We start from the raw sequence: 20,458 nt of genomic DNA on the forward strand, positions 1-20,458 counted from the left end.
TGCTGGCTCACCTGTTTGACCCTCCTTCATACTCTTGTGGTTGATTGGACTTATCAGACACTACTGTTGGAAAATGAAACGTTGTTATTCCATTAAAAGGCACAGGGGGATCCATATCATTGACTTCTTGGATGCCTTGTTTTCTGTTTCAGAGGTGGACTGAGAGCACCACCCCTGGTATCTTAGAGCTTCCTGCCCCAGCTTTTCTAGGTCACAACTGGTTAGAATCTTTACTGAATTTGCTACTGATAAAAGAATTGTTCCCCTCCATACCCACACCCTCTCTGAACTGCTCACTCTTTTGTTACCTTGCTTGTCATATATGCTTAAGATTAATTTGTCTAATACATTTTGTTTTTTAACAAAGGGGGGTCTCCTCTGGTTAGACTGGATGAGGCATCCTGTGTAGTGGTAAAAGGACTATAACTACTCAACTATGCCTTTACTAGCCTGAAGAGCTAATAAATAACTTCATAGGTAAAATGTTTCCTGCGTGGTATAAAGCAGTTAACGTGGTTGGCTGCTAACTGAAAGGTTGGTGGTTCAAGTCCACCCAGAGGTATCTCAGAAGAGAAGATTTGGCAATCTACTTCTGAAAAAAAAAAAAAAATCAGCCATTGAAAAACCTATGGAGCACTGTTCTACTCTGACACACATGGAGTCACAATGAGTCAGAATCAACTTCATGGCAACTGAAAAAATAGGTAAACTATAGCAGATGTTACACATAGAAGATAGATTCTTTGAAATAAGAAAATCCCCTAATGTCAACTATGGGTACCAAAGCCATGAATTATGGTGGTTCTTAACCCTTTAGAATATAAAATCTGTTGCCTATCAGAGGAGACCCTCTTCCAGGAACTTGACCTTCTGTAGATAGTCACTAAATTTTGCAGCAGTTTCAGAGGACTGACTGTTGATGGCCCCAAACCTTAGACTAAAAAAAGCTCCTGCAGTAGCCACATGAGTTGTGTCACACATTACAGTTGCTTGCATGGCAGCCAGCATCTGGATATTGCAATCCTTTAATTCAGTGTCCTGTGCTTCAGATTTATTTTTTATAGCTCCTTTCATGAATTCATCTGTTCAGTCATTCTAGAAGTAATTATGTGCTTATTAGGTGCCAGATGTGGAGACACCACAGTGAACCCAACTGACATAGTCTGCCCTCATGATACTTCTAGTCTACTGAACACCTCAACTGTCCTTCCTCACATCTGCTTGTCCTGCACGTGAAACCCATGCAAGGCTCTCCTAAAGCCCCTTCTATACTCAGTGCTGAGTTCCTGGTTCATCCTCCATTATTCTTCCTTCCCACAGCCACAGCCCCTTCCTCTTCACTGCCAATGGGAAGATGAGAGAGGCTTGGAAATGAGGAACCCGAAGCCTTTCCTCCACATACACTTTTTCTTTTTTTCTAAAGAAAGAGAAGCAACACGAGAGTCGGAGAAAGCTCCATTTTATTACGGAAAGTTAAAAAACAAAACCACATTCATAAAGAAGGAAAGGCAGGTGCCTCCTTAGTCACCCCACACTCTTACAATTCAATTGTGAACCACTAGGAGGAACAGAATTAAATAACTATCTGGGAGTACAAAGTCAAGATTCCCAGCCTTCCCTCTTGGGGAAAACTGAGGCACAGTAATACTGAGCAAAAGTGGGAGGAGCCACGCCCCAGGCGACTCCCAATGAGGCAACTGAAGGAGGGGGGAGAGGAAATCCACGTGGACTCGGCAAGTGGGCGTGGCTTGTAAACGTGGGGTTTTGGCAGCATGGGGCTGGGAGTTGGTGGGGTTTGTAAACCAGGCTGTGGTCAAGAGAGGAGGCAGGAGCTGTAAACACAAGGGTGGTGATCTAGGGATCGGAGTGAAGGCCAGGCCTCCCAGGGACATAGATGAGTGCTTAAATCCTGAGAGTACCTGGTGGGGAGGGGAGCTAAGGAAGGCTGTAGGGACAGTGTCTGTGCCCATGGAAATGGGGGGTCCTCCATCTTCACACACACCCCCAGTGGGCTCTGTGCACCTGTCCAGGGCTTGGGACTCACTCTTGGATCACCTAGATGCACCAGCACGTTTGACACACCAGGGACCTTGGGTTAGGGTTGAAGTTGAGCAGTTGTCTCTGCCCCCATAAACAGGACGAGAAAAGCAAGCTGGGGGATGTTGGTTGTTCTTCCCTGCCACGCTCATTTTCAGGGTCTGTCTGCCCAAGATCTTCTAGGCTCCAGGATCTTCAGTTCTGGGAAGGAGGGCAATATATCTTCCCTGTGTGGGGGAGGGTCACCTCCGGCAGGACTCATCTGTACAAGAGGCAATAATGATAGAGAATGAGTGAGGGCCTTTGCCTCCTGCCCTCCTTGCCCCAAGTTAAAGGGCAGTTGGCATATAGGAAATCAAATCCTATAACCTCTTCCTCGTCTTGAGTGCTTGTTACTACCAGTAACAGCAACCATCAATCATTTACCTTGTACTGCATTCTGTTCTAGGCACTCTTATGTTATTAGGTGCGGTCAAGTCATTTTAGACTCATAGCGACCCCATGTGACAGAACAGAACTGCCTCGTCAGGTTTTCTATGCTATAATCTTTATCGGGGCAGATTGCCAGATCTTTCTCTGGTAGAGCTGCTATAGGGGGTCGAACCGACAACTTTTCAGTTGGCAGCCAAGTGCTTAGCCATTTGCGTCACCGGGGCTCCTTCAGGCACTCACATAATCCTTAATTCCACAGTAACACCGGGAGAAGTGAAATAAAATAATTTTGTATCCAGCCATGGTTCTGCGTGCTTCACAAAAATCATTTAATCCTCTCAATTCCCAGAGGTAGTTATTATTAACCCCATTTCAGAGGTGAGAAAATGGAGGCCAGAGAGGTCAAATGCTTTCCCTGAGGACACAGCACAAGTAAGAGACAAGCTGGAATTCAAACAGGAGCTTGTCTGATCTTGTTTTTTGAACTACACTCCCATTGCCCATTGCCTTGAGTCTACACTAGAGCACCGAAAAAAAGCCCTGATCTTGGAATCTGGAGGCCTGCTGCGCACTTCGCTTCCCAGTGCCTCAGCTTCCCCATCTGTAAAGGAGTGGGTTGGGCTAGAGGTCCTGCCGAGCCCGTTCCAGCGCCAACATTAAGCCCTTCCCTTCCTCCTAGGCTGCAGTGCCAGCCCCCAACACCAGGTGGCGCGCTCGGCGCGGCAGAGCCTCGCTCACCCACTATTAGGGCCTTGGTGCGCAGCCCGCCCTGGAGCTCCCGCTGCAGAAGCAGCAGCTCCTCCTCATCCTCGTCTTCGTCGGGCTGGGCTGCTGCGGGTCCAGGGGCACTGGGGATCTCCGGCTCTGGGCCCAGCTCTTCCAGCACCGAACTCTCGGAGGGGTACTGGTACGTCGTCTCCAGGGCCGTCTCGCTGAAGGAGATCTTTAACTGGGTGTGAAAGAAAGAAGGTGGAAATGAGGTCAGCCCTGAAGCTGGCTGGGTGGGAGGCAGGGGTTGGGCTAGGGCGCCATGCTGACGACTCTCCCCTGCTCAGCCACTCTGACATGCAGTTTCCCTTTTGATACTGGCTCTCCAATCCCAGATTTCCCGTCTTCAATCTTATTTGAAAACCATCAGACTTTGGCCTGTGCTCTGGCAGGGGTTGTGGAGGCAGAAGTGAGTTAACACAGGCCCTTTAGACTGTGGGCAGCAGAGGAGTAAAAAGAAATTTTAAAAAATTGAGATAAATCCTGTAATAGAACAAAGTCCCTGGGCACCCTGAGGTAATCCCGGAAGGCTTCCCAGAGGAGGTGAGATTTGAGCAGACCAGACAGGAAAGAGGTGGATGGGGACGGAGTCCCAGGCAAAGGAGATAAGCACATTGTGTTCCATGCCCTCAACCCCTTTCTTTTCCCCTGGGAAACCCAGAACCCTGGACATTTACCCCTCACTCCTCTCCTATGGCTGGAAGCAAAGGGAACCTGGGGCTGGGAAGGGCAGGAGACCAATATAGAAAGCCCCAGAGGAACTAAGAGATCCCCTAACACACCAGGGATAAGGTGAGGTGAGAGGGCAGTGAGGAAAGTCCACACAGAGAGCGCCAGAAGGACAGGCAGAGGCAGAACCAAAAGACCAGAGAAGAATCTGGAAGGGGCAGAAAAATCCTTCGTAAACACCGTCCCAGGGGCAGGCTGAGCCCCAGCTGTTCGGGCTGCCTTTCTACCCTTCCCCTTTGCCCTTCTAAGAAGCTCAGGGGGAAGGAGCAGGGTGGGATTAACTCTGGGAGCCAAAGGGATTAGGCAGAGAAACAGGAGGATTCCATGTGAACTACTTGGAAAGGTCCAGATGATCTACTCAGGCCTTCCCTGGAGTCAGTTTAGGAAGCTGGGGGGCTGGGGCCCTGCGCCCCTGAGTTTCCACATGGACCAGGGGTGTGGGAATACAGAAGCCAAGAAGGTGGGTGGACAGGTGGTTTGCTCAGGGCTGTGTGGGATGGGATATCTGGATCCCCATGGGAAGCTGGAGCTCAGGGACTATGTCACTGTGACTTCAAGTCCTTTAACGTTTCCCCATTTCAGAGCAAAAGCCAGAAGCTTGACCATGGCCCCAAGGTGCCATCCAAAGTGCTGCTTCCCCCTCACCTTGCTGGCCTCTTCCCCCACTCCAGCCATGCTAGCCTTGATTTCCTCCAAGCACTCCCACCTCAGGGCTTTTGCCTGTGCCAGAAATACTCTTCCCCCAGACATCACCCGCGGCTCCCTCCCTCCCATTCACTCCCTTATAAAGTTGCCATATTCACCTCCCCCCACCCCAGGTTCCATTTACCTCTGCTCTATTTTTTTTTTTTTCCATAGCCACCAGCTTCTGAAGAATTTACTTATTACCCTTGCTGTCTGCCTGCCTCTCCTCCTGCCAGAGGGCAGGAGTTTTTGTCTATTTTGTTGGTGACAAAGCCCCAACATCTAGAAAACTGCTTTGCACATAGTAGGTGCTCAATCAATAGGAGCAAGGAAGTTGCCACAACAGGAAGATAAGGGTTTGTTCAGAGCTCTAATGAGGTCTCAACAGAGGACTGAGGCTAAGGAAGAAATGTGGAGGGGAGCCCAGTGGATGCAGTCAACCCCCAGTCCATAGTGGTAAAACTGCCGGGAGAATCAAGTGATAGCAACCAGGCCCCATACATCCCAGCTTCTCAAAAAAGACCACTTCTGGTTCTGTTACTGACAGATTTGCACAAACCTCTGGGAACCCATTTTTGTTTTCTTTTCACATCCCCTTTTGGGATAACAAAGGTCCCTAGGTGGTGCAGACAGTTTGCAATCAGCTGCTGACCTAAAGTTGGACGTTATGAACCCAACCGGCGGCGCCATGGAAGAAAGGTCTGCTGACGTGCTTCCGTAAAGATTACAGCTAAGAAAACCCGATGGAGCAGCTCTACTCTGTAACCCATCAGTGGGAATCAACTCAATGACAAAGGGTTTGGTTTTGGTTTTGAGCTAACAATCTCCATCGTTTCTTATTCACTCACTCAAGGATACCTTTGATTTGCTCTCAGTCTATGGCTGTCTCTCTCCCCCGCCTCTGCTCCTTCCCTTGCCCCCCCACCCCCAAACTTCTGGCTGAGCTTCTCAGGAATGCACAGCCTGCATGGAAGTGGGGGGAGTGGGCAGGGGGTGACTGACTTGCTCCTTTCCCACCAGCTATATAAGGTCACAAGGGGGCCAGGGACGGGAGGGGCTGGCCTCTAGGCCAGAGATATCCCTAGTGACTGGCAGGGCTAGGATTTCTCTCCTGATGGCAGGGATCAGTTTGATGGAATTAGCCTGCAATAGGAGTTATTTAGGGAAGGCAGGGGGTGGGGTGTGATGGGGTGGCAGTCCTCTTAACCCTGAGTCAGTGGGTTGGGGCAGCACTGGGCCAGGGCCCCGTAGTCCTGATAAGCTGGAGGCTGGAAGAAAAGAAGGCCTGAGAGGGCAAAAGAGTGAGGTGTCTGGGTCTCGGAAATTCTGTGCTACTTCCCCACCCCCACCCCAGGCAGCTGCTTCCTTATTCTCTCACCACATCCTGAGCACAGTTGTGGCAGGCCCAGGCCCAGCCTTCCGCATGCAGCCCCACCAGCCTTCCGGCTCCCACCCCAGGCTTCCTGTTTGGCCGATGTGCTTCCGGCTCCCCTACTCCCTGACCTAGGGATGGTCACCACCCCAGGTCCTGCTCTGCCCAAAGTTCCTGGCTCCTGTTAGACAGACACTGTGCTTTGGGACACAAAGCTTCTTGCCTCCTTTCCCTTCCTCCACAAAGCACAAACTGACCTCAGTAGGAAGTGACTTTTCTGAGCACCTCCCCGGTAGTCTCCTGACATAGCTCCTTTGCATCTGACCAGCCCTTAGGGGAAAAGCTGGTAGCAGTCAGAAGGCTCAGGAGAGACAGCCACAAGTACCATGGCTCAGGGATGGGAGATTAAGCAATACGTGAAGATGAATCTGGAGACCAAGAGACCCCCAAGCTTAGCCTAGGTCTTTGGTCCCTGTGGTTTCCCACTGATAATAAAGACATGAAAAACAAATCTTAGGATGTAGCACGTGGGATGAGGACTGGAGGCCAGGAAGGGCTTCCCAGTCTCTGAGATGGCTCATGAGGGGATCCTCAGGGGGCTTGGGTCGGGGAGACAGAGGGGCTGGTGGTAGAGGTCTGAGTTCTACTGCTTCCTCTTCCTGTTGTGTGTGCTAGCTACAGAGACTTCTGGGTCTGACAGTCTGAGTGTGAGACTTCTCTTTCCCTAGAGATTTTCAAGCTGGGGCCTGGTCTCCATAGGGAAGGAATTGGGCCAGGCCCAGGGGGGGAAGTTGGCCTGGCTGCTCCCACTTCCCTGTAAGTCCTTATTCAATCTAACCTCTGACCTTCTGCTGGCCTCAGCCCCCACTCTGGTTCCCAACTCCCATTGTACTCTCTAGCCCTCTGGCTTTCAGCACTGTGCCTCCAAATTCACTTCTCTTTTTCTACCCCGAGGGGAGGGAGAGGCCAGGGTGGCAGGAAGAGAGGGGAAAACCAATTGCTAAGCCAGTTCTGGGAGGGAGGAGAAGCCCACAGAGGAGGGGCAGGGAGTGAGGGGCGGGGGTATTTTGGAAGAGAAGGCTTTTCTTGTCCCAAGAGAGAAGGGAGCACTGTCTAAAGCACTGGCCCAGCTGGGGGTGTGTAACCCCGAGGTCACCCACTTCAAATGGCCTCTGTGTGCCTCTCCCATGGGGCCGACTCGGGGTTCAAAAACCTTCTCTCTGCTCCTTGGCCAGCCCTGTTCCATTCCTCCCTCCTCTCTCCTTGAACGTCCCCACTCAACTCTGCCCCCCTCTTTCTTGGGGCTCAGAGACATTCCTCCCCATTTGTCTCTCTGCCATTTCTCCCCAAGAACCCGCAACCCACCCCCTCAGTCTCCTCAGACTTTCTGCTCCAATATTCTGTCCCCTCAAAAAGTATAAGTGCTTTCATGCTGGTGGCTGTGCCATGATAGATTCAGGGTTGGCAGCCTCAGTGCACATCGCCCACCAGATGGGCTGGGCTGGGTCACAGACTCAGAGGAAAGGAGAGAAAGAAATGGGGAGAACTCAGAGCCCTAGGGAAGGGAGAAAGCACAGCGTGGGCACACCCTGGGCACACCCTGGACAGCACACCCAGAGACAGTGCTTGATTGCTGGGCAGGCTCTGAGATGAATGGAACAGGAAGGCAGCAAGAAGAAAGGGTGTGTGTGCAGAGGGAGGAAGGGTGGTGGCAGGAATTAAAAAAGAATAGAGGGAGACAAGAATACAGGAGTATAAAAATGAACAAAAGACCGGTGCCCAGAGAGAACTGGCGAGTGGGCTCCTAAGAAGTCTGGCTTGGCTGCTCCCCTACCTGTTTGTGTTGCCTTTCCGGGGACCCCTTGACAAGGCAGCTGCGGCTGAGGCGGAGGTAGCCCCCTAGAACCAAGATCTCCTCGGCAGTCGGGTACCGCTTCTTCCCGGTCCCAAGGACTGCAGCATCAGCTGTGGAAGGGGCTGCAGGAGTGGCCGGGGTTGCAGGGGGCACAGACCGCCGGGGGTTGACTGTGAAGGTGTGTCCACTGCGGCGGGGGCCCCCCACCCCTGGCCCTGCCTTTACCCCATAGAACAGACGGCTCATGAGGGGATCCCCAGGGGGCTGGGGGACAGGTGGGGCTAGGGGTGGGGGAGACAGAGGGGCTGGTGGCGGGGGCCGGAGTTCTACTGCTTCCTCTTCCTGCTGTCGAGGGCCTCCAGTCCCAGCGTCCTCTGGTGGGAGGGGGGAGGGCACAGAGCAGCGGTTCTGCAGGATGCTCAGAGGCCTGCCCTGAGCCCCTGTCTCCTCCTCCTCAGCCTCCCCTTCTCCAGGCTCTACCCCAGGAGGCCCCAGGCGCTTCTCAGCGGACTCTGAAGGTTCTGGTTTCTGAGTTTGTGTCTCTGTGTCTCTGGGTGTCCATTCTTGAACCTTCCCGGAGTTCAGGGTCCACTTCCACCCTTCTGTCAGCCTCAAGCCCCTCTCACCGTCCTCCACTAGGCCAGGCCTCTGCTCTGCTGCCTCCACTCCTCCGGGGCTGCTGTCTCGAGCCTCCCTTGTTAGGGTCTCTGATAGCCCTGTAATCTCTTCTGGGACCATCCCTGGAATTGGCCTGTCTTCTTTTTTCCCACATTCTCCCGAGAAGTCTTTGCTTTCCTCTCCTGAGCTCGGCCTCCACTGTGATGCCTCTAGTTGTGCCGAACTCTGTTCCTGAGACTCTCCGCAGTCAGGCCTCCATTTATGGGCCTCTGTGAGGCCCAGCTGCTGGCTGCCAGACTCCCCTGGGCTCAGTCTACTTTCCACCACCTCTTTCCTCCTGGGGCTTTGTTCTTGAGGCTCTGCCAGTCTTAGACTCCTCTCTGGAGTCTCTCCAGGGCTCAGTCTCCATTTCCGTGCCTCTGACTGTCGGTAGTTCCTATCTCCCATCTCTCTTGGACTTGGCCTCCAGTCCTGAGCCTCTAAAGGTCTGGGGCTAGACTCTCGGGCTCCCCGTGTCCCCAGCATCTTCTCTCTGGCCTCCCTAGGGCTGAGCCTCTCTTCTCTTGACTCTCGTCCCTTGGGGCTCTGATCCCGAGTCTCCCCAGGGCTGGGTCTTGGCTCCCGAGCCTCAAGCAGCCCGGGCCTTCTCTCAGCAAGCAGCTCTTCACTCCGCTGCTGCTGCTGCTGCTGTCGCTCCTGCCGGATGAATCGGTTCTGGTGCACTGGTCCGATGGCCTCCAGGAGGACAGCAGACTCGTCTGCGTCTGGAGGTCCAGCCTCCGCAGTCCAGGGCACAGGGCTAGGCTCCCCAAGGGACAGCCCAAGCTTGGCCCGGCGGCGCTCCAGGAGCCCCCGCTTCCAGGCTGGCATCTGGGATAGGCGCTCTTGCTCAGCCTTCTCCCGGCCACGCATGGCTGCCTCCTCCTGCCGGCGCCGGGCTAGCAGCTGGAGCTTCCAGTCTGGGATGGTGGCCATAGTCGCCTTGGGGTGAGGCTGTGGAGTGCTGGGGGCAGAGGACAGGAAGGAGAGGCTTGTGAGAGAGGCTCAGGGGGTGAGACTGAGTGTGGGGGGAAAGGAAGTGAAGGGAGGAGGTGGGAGACAGAGAAGAGGAGCTGAGGTGAGGACAGGGGAAAAGAGGGAGAAGAGGAGGCAGAGGAAGGGAAAAGCTGGGAAAATAAAGAGAAAAGATAAGAGCCAAGTTGGTGGGGGGGGGCAGTGAGGTAAAAGGAAGAGTGCAGATTCAGGGCAAAGAGGGAGGAGTCAGATTTGGCACCACATTGTTAAGAAGTCTTACTGTCCCAAGGATGTGACAGGGAGAGAGAAGGGAGAAAAGAGAAGCTGGGGGCGAAAGAGAGAAAAGCGAAGCGGGGGGAGGGGAGGGCCGGGTTCAGGCGAGGCTGCCTCACCGCTACCCCACGGGAGCTGAGAGTGGGAAGGGAGGTCAGACAGTAGCGCTGGGGACAGGATGAAGGGACCTGGGGTGGGGGGGTCTTGGGGAAGTGAGGAGGGGTCCGAGAGGGAAGGGGTCTAGGGGAGAGGGGAAGTGAAGGGGTGGAGGGGAAAGTGAGCGCCGCGGCAGGAGGCCGGCGCGCTTCAGCGCGGCCCTAAGTCTCCTGGCTCCCCTTCCAGCGTCAATCGGCCACGCCCCTCCGGTCCCCCAGCCCCCACCTCCCTGCCCCGCACTCCGCCCCCAAGGCGGGTCAAGGGAAATACCCTCCCCCGGGACTCTCCGAACCCGGGCGTCTGGGCTGCCAGCATGTTCCCAGAACTAGGCATCCACCCCCACCCTGTCCAGCCACCACCGCCTGCCTCCCCCACTGGCTGCGCCCCGGGGCCCAGGCCTGCCGAGGATCGGCTCCACGCCTCTTCTTCCCAGAGCCTGAGAGTCCGCTGCCCCGGTCCCCCGCTCTCAGGGAACTCCCACCTAGCCGGCCGCCCCTACCCGGCTCTGACTGCACAATCTCGGCACAAAGAAGAGACAGCCCAAGGCCCGGCACTGGGAAGGGAGCAGGGACCAGAGCGAGGAGAACATCCCTCCCCAAGTCTGAAACCCCTCGGTCAACTCACGCGCCGCTGGGCCCCAGGGGAGGGGGTGCAGGAGAGCCCGGTGTCCGGAGAGAGGAAGAGGAGGAGAGAGGGAGCGAGGGAGATCCGGAGACGGGAGGGAGGGGAGAAGGAGGGATAGGAGGAGGGAAAAAGGGAGCCCAGAAGGAGGGACCTAGACAGGGACCAGGGGGCCGGGCGGGGGGCGGCAACCGCTTTGTCTGAGGACAATGGGGAGAGGGACCGGGGCGAGGGGCGGAGCCTGAAGAGGGGGCGGAGTCTCGCTACCCTAGACCCAGCCTTGGGGTTCCGCTACGGGACTCCCTTCTTCGCGTCAGAACCCCCGACAGTCTCTGCCCTGTCCCCAGAGGCCCTCATCCCTCCGCCCCCTGGCCCTTGAGTGCCTAGGTGACCAGACCCCCACTCCTAGCTCTCCGACCCAGGGCGGCGGCGGCTAGTGAGTGACTCAGGCCCCTCGAGGGACTTGAGGAGGAAGCTGCAGCTGCTTCGAGCCGGGCCCGCCCTTCCCATCTCCTGCCGCTCCTCCCCATGCCTTTGCCTTCCCCCGACAGCCTTTGTTACTGAGGGGTCGAGGGCTACTGCTGCCCCGCTGTCCGGGCCCATGCGAATGGGCCCCGGGGCGAGGGGGGAGGACGGGACAGGCGCACCAGGCCAACAGCTTTGGGAGCTCGCTCTCCAACCAGAGTAGCAGCCCCCTCTCCCATGAGTCCCCTGGTCTGCAACAGAATTGGGGTTGTGAAGGAAGGGGAACTCGGCAGCTCCGGGCAAGTGGGGGCGGGTCCGCGAGAAGTGGTCGCCCAGATCTGCGTTTGTCTCGGCCGGCTTCCCGCTCTCCTTCCTTCCCAAACCCATTCCTGCAGCCTGAGAGACACTAAAGATTGCATGCCAGATGTAGAAAAGTCAGGCTAAATTTTATTTTCCTGTAACGCGTGTACCTCGGGGAAGCAGGGAGCCCTAAGCTATCCAAAACAAGAGCGGGAGAGTCCCCTCAACGAGGCCCAGGGGAAAGTGACCAGTGGCGGGACCTAGGAAGGTGGAAAGACAGGGCGGGTGGAGAGGATAATAAGGGCTGGAGATGGAGCCTCGAGGCGTGGGCCCTGGAGGGACGCCCAGTACAGTCAAACTTGCAGACTCTGATCCAGTTCCTTGGGACTGAAGCCAGCTTTGGAGAAGGGGGATCCCTGAGCAACAGTGCCAGGGGAGTGGTCAAGGCGGATCCTTTCCCTTGTGGTGTAGGCGCTGGAAGGGGGCGCTCAAGCTCAATCCCCAAATGGTGAGGGGACAGATGAGTTCCACACCAGCCTCTTTAGGGAGAGGAGAGGGCCCTAGCTGGTGAGAAGTGGACCTTCGAGTCCAATGACTAAAACTCTGAATTTAGGGTATGGAGCTGACCTCAGGAAATGGAGTCTCAAGTAGGGGAAGGACCAGGCCCTGCAGTTCAGAGTTTGGGGCCTCTGGCCCGAAGTAGCCAGCACTTGGATGTTGACAGATTTAGAATTTGAGGGGAAGAGGAAGTACAGGGCTTGGAACCAGAAGTTAGCTCTTCATTCAGCCTCCCCATCCTGGGGACGGGATAGCAGGTGCAGTTTTCTTTGTAGCTGGGCCCGGAGGTAGCGGAGGTCATGTTGGTCCAGCCCATGAGCTAGGCCCAGGTAGAGGGTGAGGAGGAGAGCAAGGAGGAGGCGATCAGTGCCCAGGGTGGGCACCACCCACAGTATGGTCAGCAGCTCCACACACACTGGGTGGCGAAGATGGGAGAAGAGCCTCAGAGCCCGGGGGGACTTCAGGGCCAGTGGCTCCCCCAGCCCGAGAACATGGTAGTACACCTAGGACAGGGAGAACAGTGTAGAAATAGAGCCAAGACCTTTTGACAACTTAAAACGAAAAAAAAAAAAAATTACCATCGAGTCGATTCCGACTCATAGGGACCCTATAGAACAGAGTAGAACTGCCCCCATAGAGTTTCCAAGGAGCACCTGGTAGATTCGAACTGCCGACCTTTTAGTTAGCAGCACTAGCACTTAACCACTATGCCACCAGGATTTCCTTTCATAACTTGGCTTCCTCTTTTCTCTCCCAGGCACCCTCCTCCTAGAACTCAGGCCCAGGCACTCCCCTTCAGAGAGCTGGGCTCCTGACATGGCTATCTAGTCCATGCATCTTCCCCAGGCCCAGGAGGCCCATGGTTGCTAGGCTTTGAGGGAGGGCTGAGGGGAGACTGTCTGACAGGAAAGGGAGGTGAGGGAGTCACAAGCAAGGGGAAGGTGGTAGAGCACTGGAGGGGGAGGACTGAAATCCTTGGAAGGGGAAGAGGAGTTCTAGAAAGGGCTGGAGGCCCCAGGTAGGGATCTGGAAGCCTCACCTGTTTGAGGCCCATGAGCTCAGCGTAGTCAAAGACGAGAAGGATGCTGAAGATAAGGAGCCAGGAAATGATGTGGAGCACAAAGCAGAGCAGGGGCACCCAGGTGGCCCATGGCTCAGCTCGAGCCTCCCACAGCACAGGACCTCTGGGTACAGGTTCCCAGTACCTCATCACCAGCTGGGGAAGGATGAGGAGCTGAGTATCCCCGCAGCCCACCCCTGAGATACCCAGTCCCAGAGGCTGCCCCATCCAGGCTGATCTGCAGCTCTCCCCTACCCCCATCATGAGCATCCACCGCGTGGAGCGTGCTGGGTGGGGTTCCAAGAATATAAGGATGACCTGTCTCTACCCTGAGGACTTACAGAATGGGTAGGGTGATCAGACAGGTACACGAAGTAGCCAGTACCAAGCACCCAATAAGAAGACAAAGGAGCACTCACTGGGAAGCTTTCCCTTGAGGCTTAGGGGTGTGGGTTTTGAAGAACTGGTAGGACTGAGTGGAGTTAAGGAGGGGATCCCAGGCAGGGGGAAAACATGAACAAAGTTGCAAAGGTGAGAATGCACATACTGTGCTTGGCCAGTGATGAGTACACCCTTCTTGATAAAGAGTAAGATATTTGCTGTGGAGGAACAGAAGCTGAGATTAGAGTCTTGAGCATCCTCAGCTCTCCTCCTAAATCCAAATTTTATCAGAAGCCTAAACTCCATGCCCCTCCACGCCAGGGTGTCCCTCCCACAGATTCTGTCCTCCTTGAGAATATGCCTGCCAGGCCCCCATACCTGCAAGGCCAGGGCAGTGCATGCCACATACAGTGACCGCTGCAGGACCCCAAAGTACCGAGACGACCATGCCTTCACTGTCTCAGTTGCCATGAGGCTGTGCTGCCCCACAAATAGTAGCAGGAGCCCCAGATCCCATGCCAGGGAGACAAGAATGCTGCGATCCTGCAGGGCAGCCAACCATCCCTGCCGGACATCTAGGGGGAGATGAGAAACAGAGAAAAGATCAGGAAGATGGCAGGAAACACTCCTTATCCTAGGCTCTTAGAGCACCAGGCCATGTCCCTTAATGCCTCCAAGAGCCTTCATGCTTCCTCTCCAGGCTTGCCCATGTCACTTTTTCTTTCCCGTTTCTTCCTTCTTCCCCAGGCATCCTCCAGAGCTGGGAAAGAGGAGTCACAGAACAAAGAACGTTGGGCAGTCACAAAAGGCGTGGCTGGAGAGGCCACCTTGGATTCTCTCTTTCATTTCAGTTCTCCAAATGGTCCCTCTTTTAAACTCTTCTCTACAGTCCTCCCCATAAAGCCCTTTCCTTAAAATACTCTGCTTATCACCCTTCCCCTCCCCCTCAGTCCTCACTCTCTCTCCATTCTAAACCTCTTATCCCCGAGTTCCTAATTTAGCCCGCAGGTCCCCTTCCCCTGGCGCGATTCGGCGCTTCCAAGGTTCGAGTTCCCTCTCCAAGACTTCCCATCTGTCATTGGTCTCCAAGTCCCGCCCCCGCGCCCTCTTCTCCGGCTCCACCCCCCTATCCCGGAGTCATCCTCTGGTCCCTCCCGCTCACCGGGGCCAGCCTCCGAGACCCCTCCAAGAAGTGGCCGAAGGGAGGTAAAGCGCACGAATTCCACTCCGGTGCCAAAGGCTAGAATGAAAGAGGCGAGGGCAGCAGGAACCAAGAGAAGCGCAGGGGCCATGGCGAGAAGCTGAGGGGCGAGGAAAGGGGGCGGCCCCGGGATTCCCGCGGCAGCTGGCCCCGCCCCGGCCCCGCCTGGGGTCCCACCCAGAGGGCGGGGCACCCGCGCACCGCCTCCCGGGCTTCCGGCCCGCCCGGCTGCGCTTGCCCAGCAGGTGGCCGCGCCGGCGCTTGGGTCCCTTTTTCGATCCTGCGATCTTGGCGTCACAGAAGGGAATGTTAGAATTTCATGTGAGCTGTTTAAAGGGCAGCGGCTCGGCAGCCACTGTCGTGGGTTGAATCTCAGCTCTTGCTAACAATTTCTCTCTTGTAGGGTTCTTAAGGAAATGGAACCTTGTAAACCCCGTTTTCTTTAATTTAGCCTTGACTAAAAAACATAACCAGAATGAGAGCTAACAAGCCTCAGCAGTTTAATAGTGAACGGTGAGAGAACGGGAAGATTGTTGACGCAGACTGTCTGAGAACCCAAAGCTCTGAATCACATATTACATCTTGTTAGACTAAAAAAGAGAAAAAGCTAGTGACCATTTTACCACAAAATAAATTAATGTTTATTCTGTAAATTATTATAAACTTGACTTACTGCCTTTCCACATACTGTGAAGGGGAGAATTTCTCTGTATTACTGAAAGTTTTGTTCTAGTAGTTCCAAATCCAAAAACTGTTGACTTATAAACGTGAAGTTGAGGATATGTTAAAATACGTGGGGTAGAAAACTGCTTGTTACAGTTGTAAACTTTGCAGCAGGTTAATTTCATCCAACAAGCTTGTGATAATTAGCTATCTATGACTTTACTCTGTAACCCCATTAGCTTGATTTCACTTCCAGAAAGGGTTAAGATCTTTTGTCTTAACGTATTTCCTACAGGCCTGTTTGTAATACCTACAGACTAACATTCATATTTAAAAAGCAAAGTAAAAGTAAGGTTTTCTTCATCAGAATTAAAGATCATTTACTTAAGGACTTACAGTAAAAAAAAAAAAAAACCCTACTAAAGGGACCTTAGACATCATTAAGCTAATCACCTTAATTTATAGTTGGAAGAGATGTAGCCCCAGAGAGATAAAGAAAATTGCCAAGGTGAGAATTAAGGGAAGCTGCCAGTCATGTGGCCCCCGGGGGGCAGTGGTGTTTCAGTGGTAGAATTCTCACTTTCCATGGTGGAAGACCGGGGTTCAATTTCTACCCAATGGACCTCATATGAAGCCACTACCCATCTCTCAGTAGATGATTGCATGTTGCTATGATGCTGAACGGGTTTTGGTGGAGCTTCCAGATCAAGACTGACTAGGAAGAAAGGCCTGAATATCTGCGTCTGAAAGTCAGTGAAAACCCTGTGGATCACAATGGTCCAAACCCCAGGCAATCATGGGGATGGCACAGGACCATACAGCACTTCATTTCCTTCTGCATGGGGTCCCCATGAGTGGGGCCTGCTGGATGGCAGGTCACAGCAAGAAGTCATGTGGGCTAACAGATGAAAAAAATTGCCCAGCAGCATCCCACAGGCTCTACATTCCTTCTCTTCCCTCTCCTAGGCTGAATACTCTTACTTCCTCTGAATCAAAGCTATCGTATCCTGCATCAGCCTGCTGTCTGTCTCAGGAGGTTGTTCTGAGTAGACTACTTCAACGAAGGTCACAGTTTGGCTGAGGGAGCCCTCTCTACACACCTGCTCCCTCCTTCCATCTTTTTAGCCTTGGGAGTGGTCACAGCACAGCTCTGGGGTACTGTACTATTTGTGATTTCTCTACGCCATGCCCATTTATTTGTAATATCGCTTTATTAAACTCTCCCCCAAATTATCTTAATTTGATTGCGCCATCTGTTTCTGGTAGGACCCTGACTGAGAGAGACACTTATTTCACACAATATGCTGTAAGCTGTGGTATTAGAGTGTAAGAAAAAAATTTCTATTGTCTAGAAGTTTACATTGGGGGATGTAAATGGTACCAATCATGAGGTGGTGATGCACCTGAGTGCTAAATGGTGCTATAGAGACAGCAAGCACTGTAGGAATCCCTCAGGCATTAATGACATGGATAGATTCGCACAGTACAGAGGCTATGAGTTGTGCAAGGGGACTTTTTTCTTTTCTTTCTATTATTGTACTTTAGATGAAAGTTTAAAGAACAAACTAGCTTCTCATTAAACAATTAGTACACATCTTGTGTTGTGACATTGGTTACCAGCCTCACCACAGGTCAACAATCTCCCCTTCTCAACCTTCGGTTCCCTATTACCAGCTTTCCTCTCCCCTCCTGCCTTCTAGTCCTTGCCCCTGGGCTGGTGTGCCCCTTTAGTCTGGTTTTGTTTTATGGGTCTGTTTAATCTTTAGCTGAAGGGTGAACCTTAGAAGCGACTTCATTACTGAGCTAAAAGGGTGTCTGGGGCCATACCCTTGGGGTTTCTCCAGTCTCTGTCAGACCAGTAAGTCTGGTCTTTTTTTGTGAGTTCAAATTTTGCTGCACATTTTTCTCCAGCTCTATCCCAGACCCTCTATTGTGATCCCTGTCAGAGCAGTCAGTGGTGGTAGCCAGGCACCATCTAGTTATACTGGACTCAGTCTGGTGGAGGCTGTGATGGTTGTGGTTCATTAGTCCTTTGGACTAATCTTTCCCTTGTGTCTTTGGTTTTCTTCATTCTCCCTTGCTCCTGACGGGGTGAGACCCGTGGTGTATCTTAGATGGATGGTCGCTCACAAGCTTTTAAGACTCGACATTACTCAGCAAAGTAGAATGTAGAACATTTTCTTTATAAACTATGTTCCAAAACCCAGTGCTGTCGAGTCGATTCCGACTCATAGCGACCCTATAGGACAGAGTAGAACTGCCCCATTGAGTTTCCAAGGAGCACCTGGCAGATTCGAACTGCCAACCCTTTGGTTGGCAGCCATAGCACTTAACCACTACACCACCAGGGTTTCCATAAAATATGTTATGGCAGTTAAACTAGATGTTCCTCTGAGACCATGGTCTCTGCCCAGTACGCTGATTCCTCAGGGAGTTTGGCTGTGTCTGAAGTTTCCATGACCTTGCTCCATCAAGTTGTGCTAGCTTTCCCAGTATTGTGTACTGCCTTACCCTTCATCAAAGTTACCACTTATCTATAGTCTACTTAGTGATTTTACATCCCCACCCACCCACCTCGCTCATAACCATCAAAGATTGTTTCTTTCTGTATGTAAACCTTTTCATGAGTTTTTATAGTAGTGGTCTTGTACAGTATTTGTCTTTCTGTGATTTACTTATTTTGCTCAGCATAATGCCCTCCAGATTCATCCATGTTGTGAGATGCTTCATAGGGCCATCATTGTTCTTTATCATTGCGTAGCACTCCATTGTGCATATGTTTATTCATTCATCTATTGATGGGCATCTAGGTTGTTTCCATCTTTTTGCTATTGTGAACAATGCTGCAATGAACATGGATGTGTATGTCTATTCATGTGATGGCTCTTATTTCTCTAGGATATATTCGTAGAGTGGGATTGCTGAATCCTATGGTATTTCAATTTCTAGCTTTCTAAGGAAGCCCCATATCATTTTCCAAAACGGTTGTACTATTTTACATTTCCACCAGCAGTGCATAAGAGTTCCAATCTCCCCACAGCCTCTCCATCATTTATTATTTTCAGTTTTTTTGATTCATGCCAGTAATGCTGGGGTGAGTTGGTACCTCGTTGTGGTTTTGATTTGCATTTCTCTAATGGCTAGTGATCTCAAGCATTTTCTCACGTGTCATCTGCTTGAATGCCTTCTTTGTCGAAGTGTCTGTTCATTTCCTTTGCCCATTTTTTAATTGGATTATTTGTCTTTTTGTTGTAGAAATGTTGGATTTTCCTGTAGATTTTAGAGATTAGGCCTTTGTCGGTTTTGTCATAGCCAAAAGTTTTTTCCCCAGTCTGTAGGTTCTCTTTTGATGAAGTCTTTTGATGAGCATGTTTAATTTTTAGAAGATCCCAATTATCTAGCTTATCTTCTGAACTGTTGTTAGTTGTGGTTTGTATCTTGTTAGTTATGGTTTGTATCTTGTCAATGCCGTGTATTAGGGCCTCTAGAGTTGATCCTATTTTTTCTTCTATGATCTTTACAGTTTTTGGTGTTATATTTAGGTCTTTGATCCATTCTGACTTAGTTTTTGTGTATGGTGTGAGGTATGGGTCCTGTTTCTTTCTTTTTTTTTTTTTTTTGCAGATGGACATCCAGTTTTGCCAGCACCATTTGTTAAAAAGACTGTCTTTTCCCCAGTTGATGGACTTTGTTTGGGCCCTTGTTGAAGATCAGGTGACTGTAGGTGGATGAATTTACATCTAGGTCCTCAGTTCTGTTCCACTGGTCAATGTATCTGTCATTGTACCAGTACCAGGTTTTTTTTTTTTTTAACTGTATAGTAGGTTCTGAGGTCAGGTATTGGGAGTCCTCCTACTTTATTCTTTTTCTTCAGTAGTGCTTTACTTATCCAGGGCCTCTTTCCTTTCCGTATAAAGTAATGATTAGTTTTTCCATCTCTTTAAAGAATGCTGTTGGTATTTGGATCAGGATTGCATTGTATTTGTAGATTGCATTGAGTAGAATTGAATTTTCACAATGTTGAGTCTACCTATCCATGAGCATGGTATGTTTCTCCGTTTATGTAGATCTCTTTTGGTTTCTTGCAGTAGTGTTTTGTAGTTTTCTTTATATAGGTCTTTTACATCCCTGGTTAGATTTATTACTCAGTATTTTATTCTTTTAGGGGCTATATAAATGGTATTCTTTTCCTGATTTCCTTTTCATTGTTACTGGTGTATAGGAATTCAACTTGCTATTGCTTTGCCTTCATTTCCATTTGAAAGTTATACCTACACCATTTGTTCCCTCTTTTATTGTTCTGACATTATTGTCATTTACAGATTAACCTCTCTGGCTCCCTGTTGTAAATTCTTGGTTTTGATTAATCCTTGAGAGTTCGTTACCTAGGTTGCTATGTGGCTAATGCAGTCTTGCGTCCTAGATTTGGGCTGTTGTCTGATGTTTTTTCTCTAATTGAAGGTCTCCCTTTAATAATTTTGTTTTTTCAAATATTCCCTTAATTTCTGTTTATCTGGAAATTTCCTAACTTCACCATCATATTTGAGTGAGAGTTTTGTAGGATATACTATTCTTGGTTGGCAATTTTTTTCTTTCAAAGTTTTATATATGTCATTCCACTGCCTTCTTGCCTGCATGGTTTCTGCTGAGTAATCAGAGCTTTGTCTTATTGTTTTCACAAGGGGACTATTATTTATTTGAGTCCTGGCATGTGCTATACCTGCAATGGTTGTGTTATATGAGATTAAACCAAAAACTCAAACCCATTGCTAAGTCTATTCTGGCTCCTAGTGACCCTATAGGACACAGTAGAACTGCCCCATAAAGTTTCCAAGGAGCGCCTTGTGGATTCAAATTGCTGGCCTTTTGGTTAGCAGATATAGCTCTTAAACAACTACGCTGCCAGGGTTTCCTATATGGTATTAGGTATGTTTAAAAGCCAACACAGTGCCTGGCAAAGCTCATGCTGTTTCTATACCAAAGTTTTCCAACTTACACGCAGAAAGTGCACAAAACTAATCAACCAACATTTTTTCATTCGAGTGAAATTCACATAAGGTAAACCATTTTAAAGAACAATTTAGTGCCATTTAGCACTTTCACAATGTTGTACGACCACCTCTGTCTAGCTCCAAAACATTTTCATCATTCCCCCAAAAAACTCTGTATCCATTAAGCAGTCACTCCGAATGCCCTGACCTCCATGTCCACCCCCTGGCAATCACCATCTGCCTTCTGTCTCAATGGACTTACCTATTCTGGTTATTCCCT

At 51.2% G+C, this 20,458-nt stretch overlaps 2 protein-coding genes across 4 annotated transcripts; both read right to left on the bottom strand.

The window, feature by feature from the left end:
- Positions 1-1,443: 1,443 nt before the first annotated feature.
- PPP1R18 (protein phosphatase 1 regulatory subunit 18) lies at positions 1,444-10,646 on the bottom strand. Its single transcript, XM_049887731.1, has 4 exons — positions 10,563-10,646; positions 7,857-9,498; positions 3,208-3,418; positions 1,444-2,299 (listed from the first exon to the last, which is right to left on the bottom strand). The coding sequence occupies exons 2-4, from the start codon at positions 9,468-9,470 to the stop codon at positions 2,280-2,282; spliced, it is 1,845 nt and encodes a 614-aa protein (XP_049743688.1). The 5' UTR covers positions 9,471-9,498; positions 10,563-10,646; the 3' UTR covers positions 1,444-2,279.
- Positions 10,647-11,451: 805 nt separating this feature from the next.
- NRM (nurim) lies at positions 11,452-14,671 on the bottom strand. Of its 3 annotated transcripts, none has more exons than XM_049887744.1 (4): positions 14,486-14,671; positions 13,702-13,898; positions 12,922-13,098; positions 11,452-12,385 (listed from the first exon to the last, which is right to left on the bottom strand). In XM_049887744.1, exons 1-4 carry the CDS (start codon positions 14,613-14,615, stop codon positions 12,104-12,106), a joined length of 786 nt encoding a protein of 261 aa, XP_049743701.1. In that variant the 5' UTR covers positions 14,616-14,671; the 3' UTR covers positions 11,452-12,103. The 3 variants fall into 3 exon arrangements, with proteins under 3 accessions (XP_049743701.1, XP_049743710.1, XP_049743717.1); XM_049887760.1 differs by lacking the exon at positions 11,452-12,385 and adding an exon at positions 13,490-13,541 and having other exon boundaries at positions 12,948-13,098; XM_049887753.1 differs by lacking the exon at positions 12,922-13,098.
- Positions 14,672-20,458: the final 5,787 nt, after the last annotated feature.

The sequence above is a fragment of the Elephas maximus genome, chromosome 1, assembly GCF_024166365.1.
Source record: "Elephas maximus indicus isolate mEleMax1 chromosome 1, mEleMax1 primary haplotype, whole genome shotgun sequence".
NCBI classification, from domain to species: domain Eukaryota; kingdom Metazoa; phylum Chordata; class Mammalia; order Proboscidea; family Elephantidae; genus Elephas; species Elephas maximus.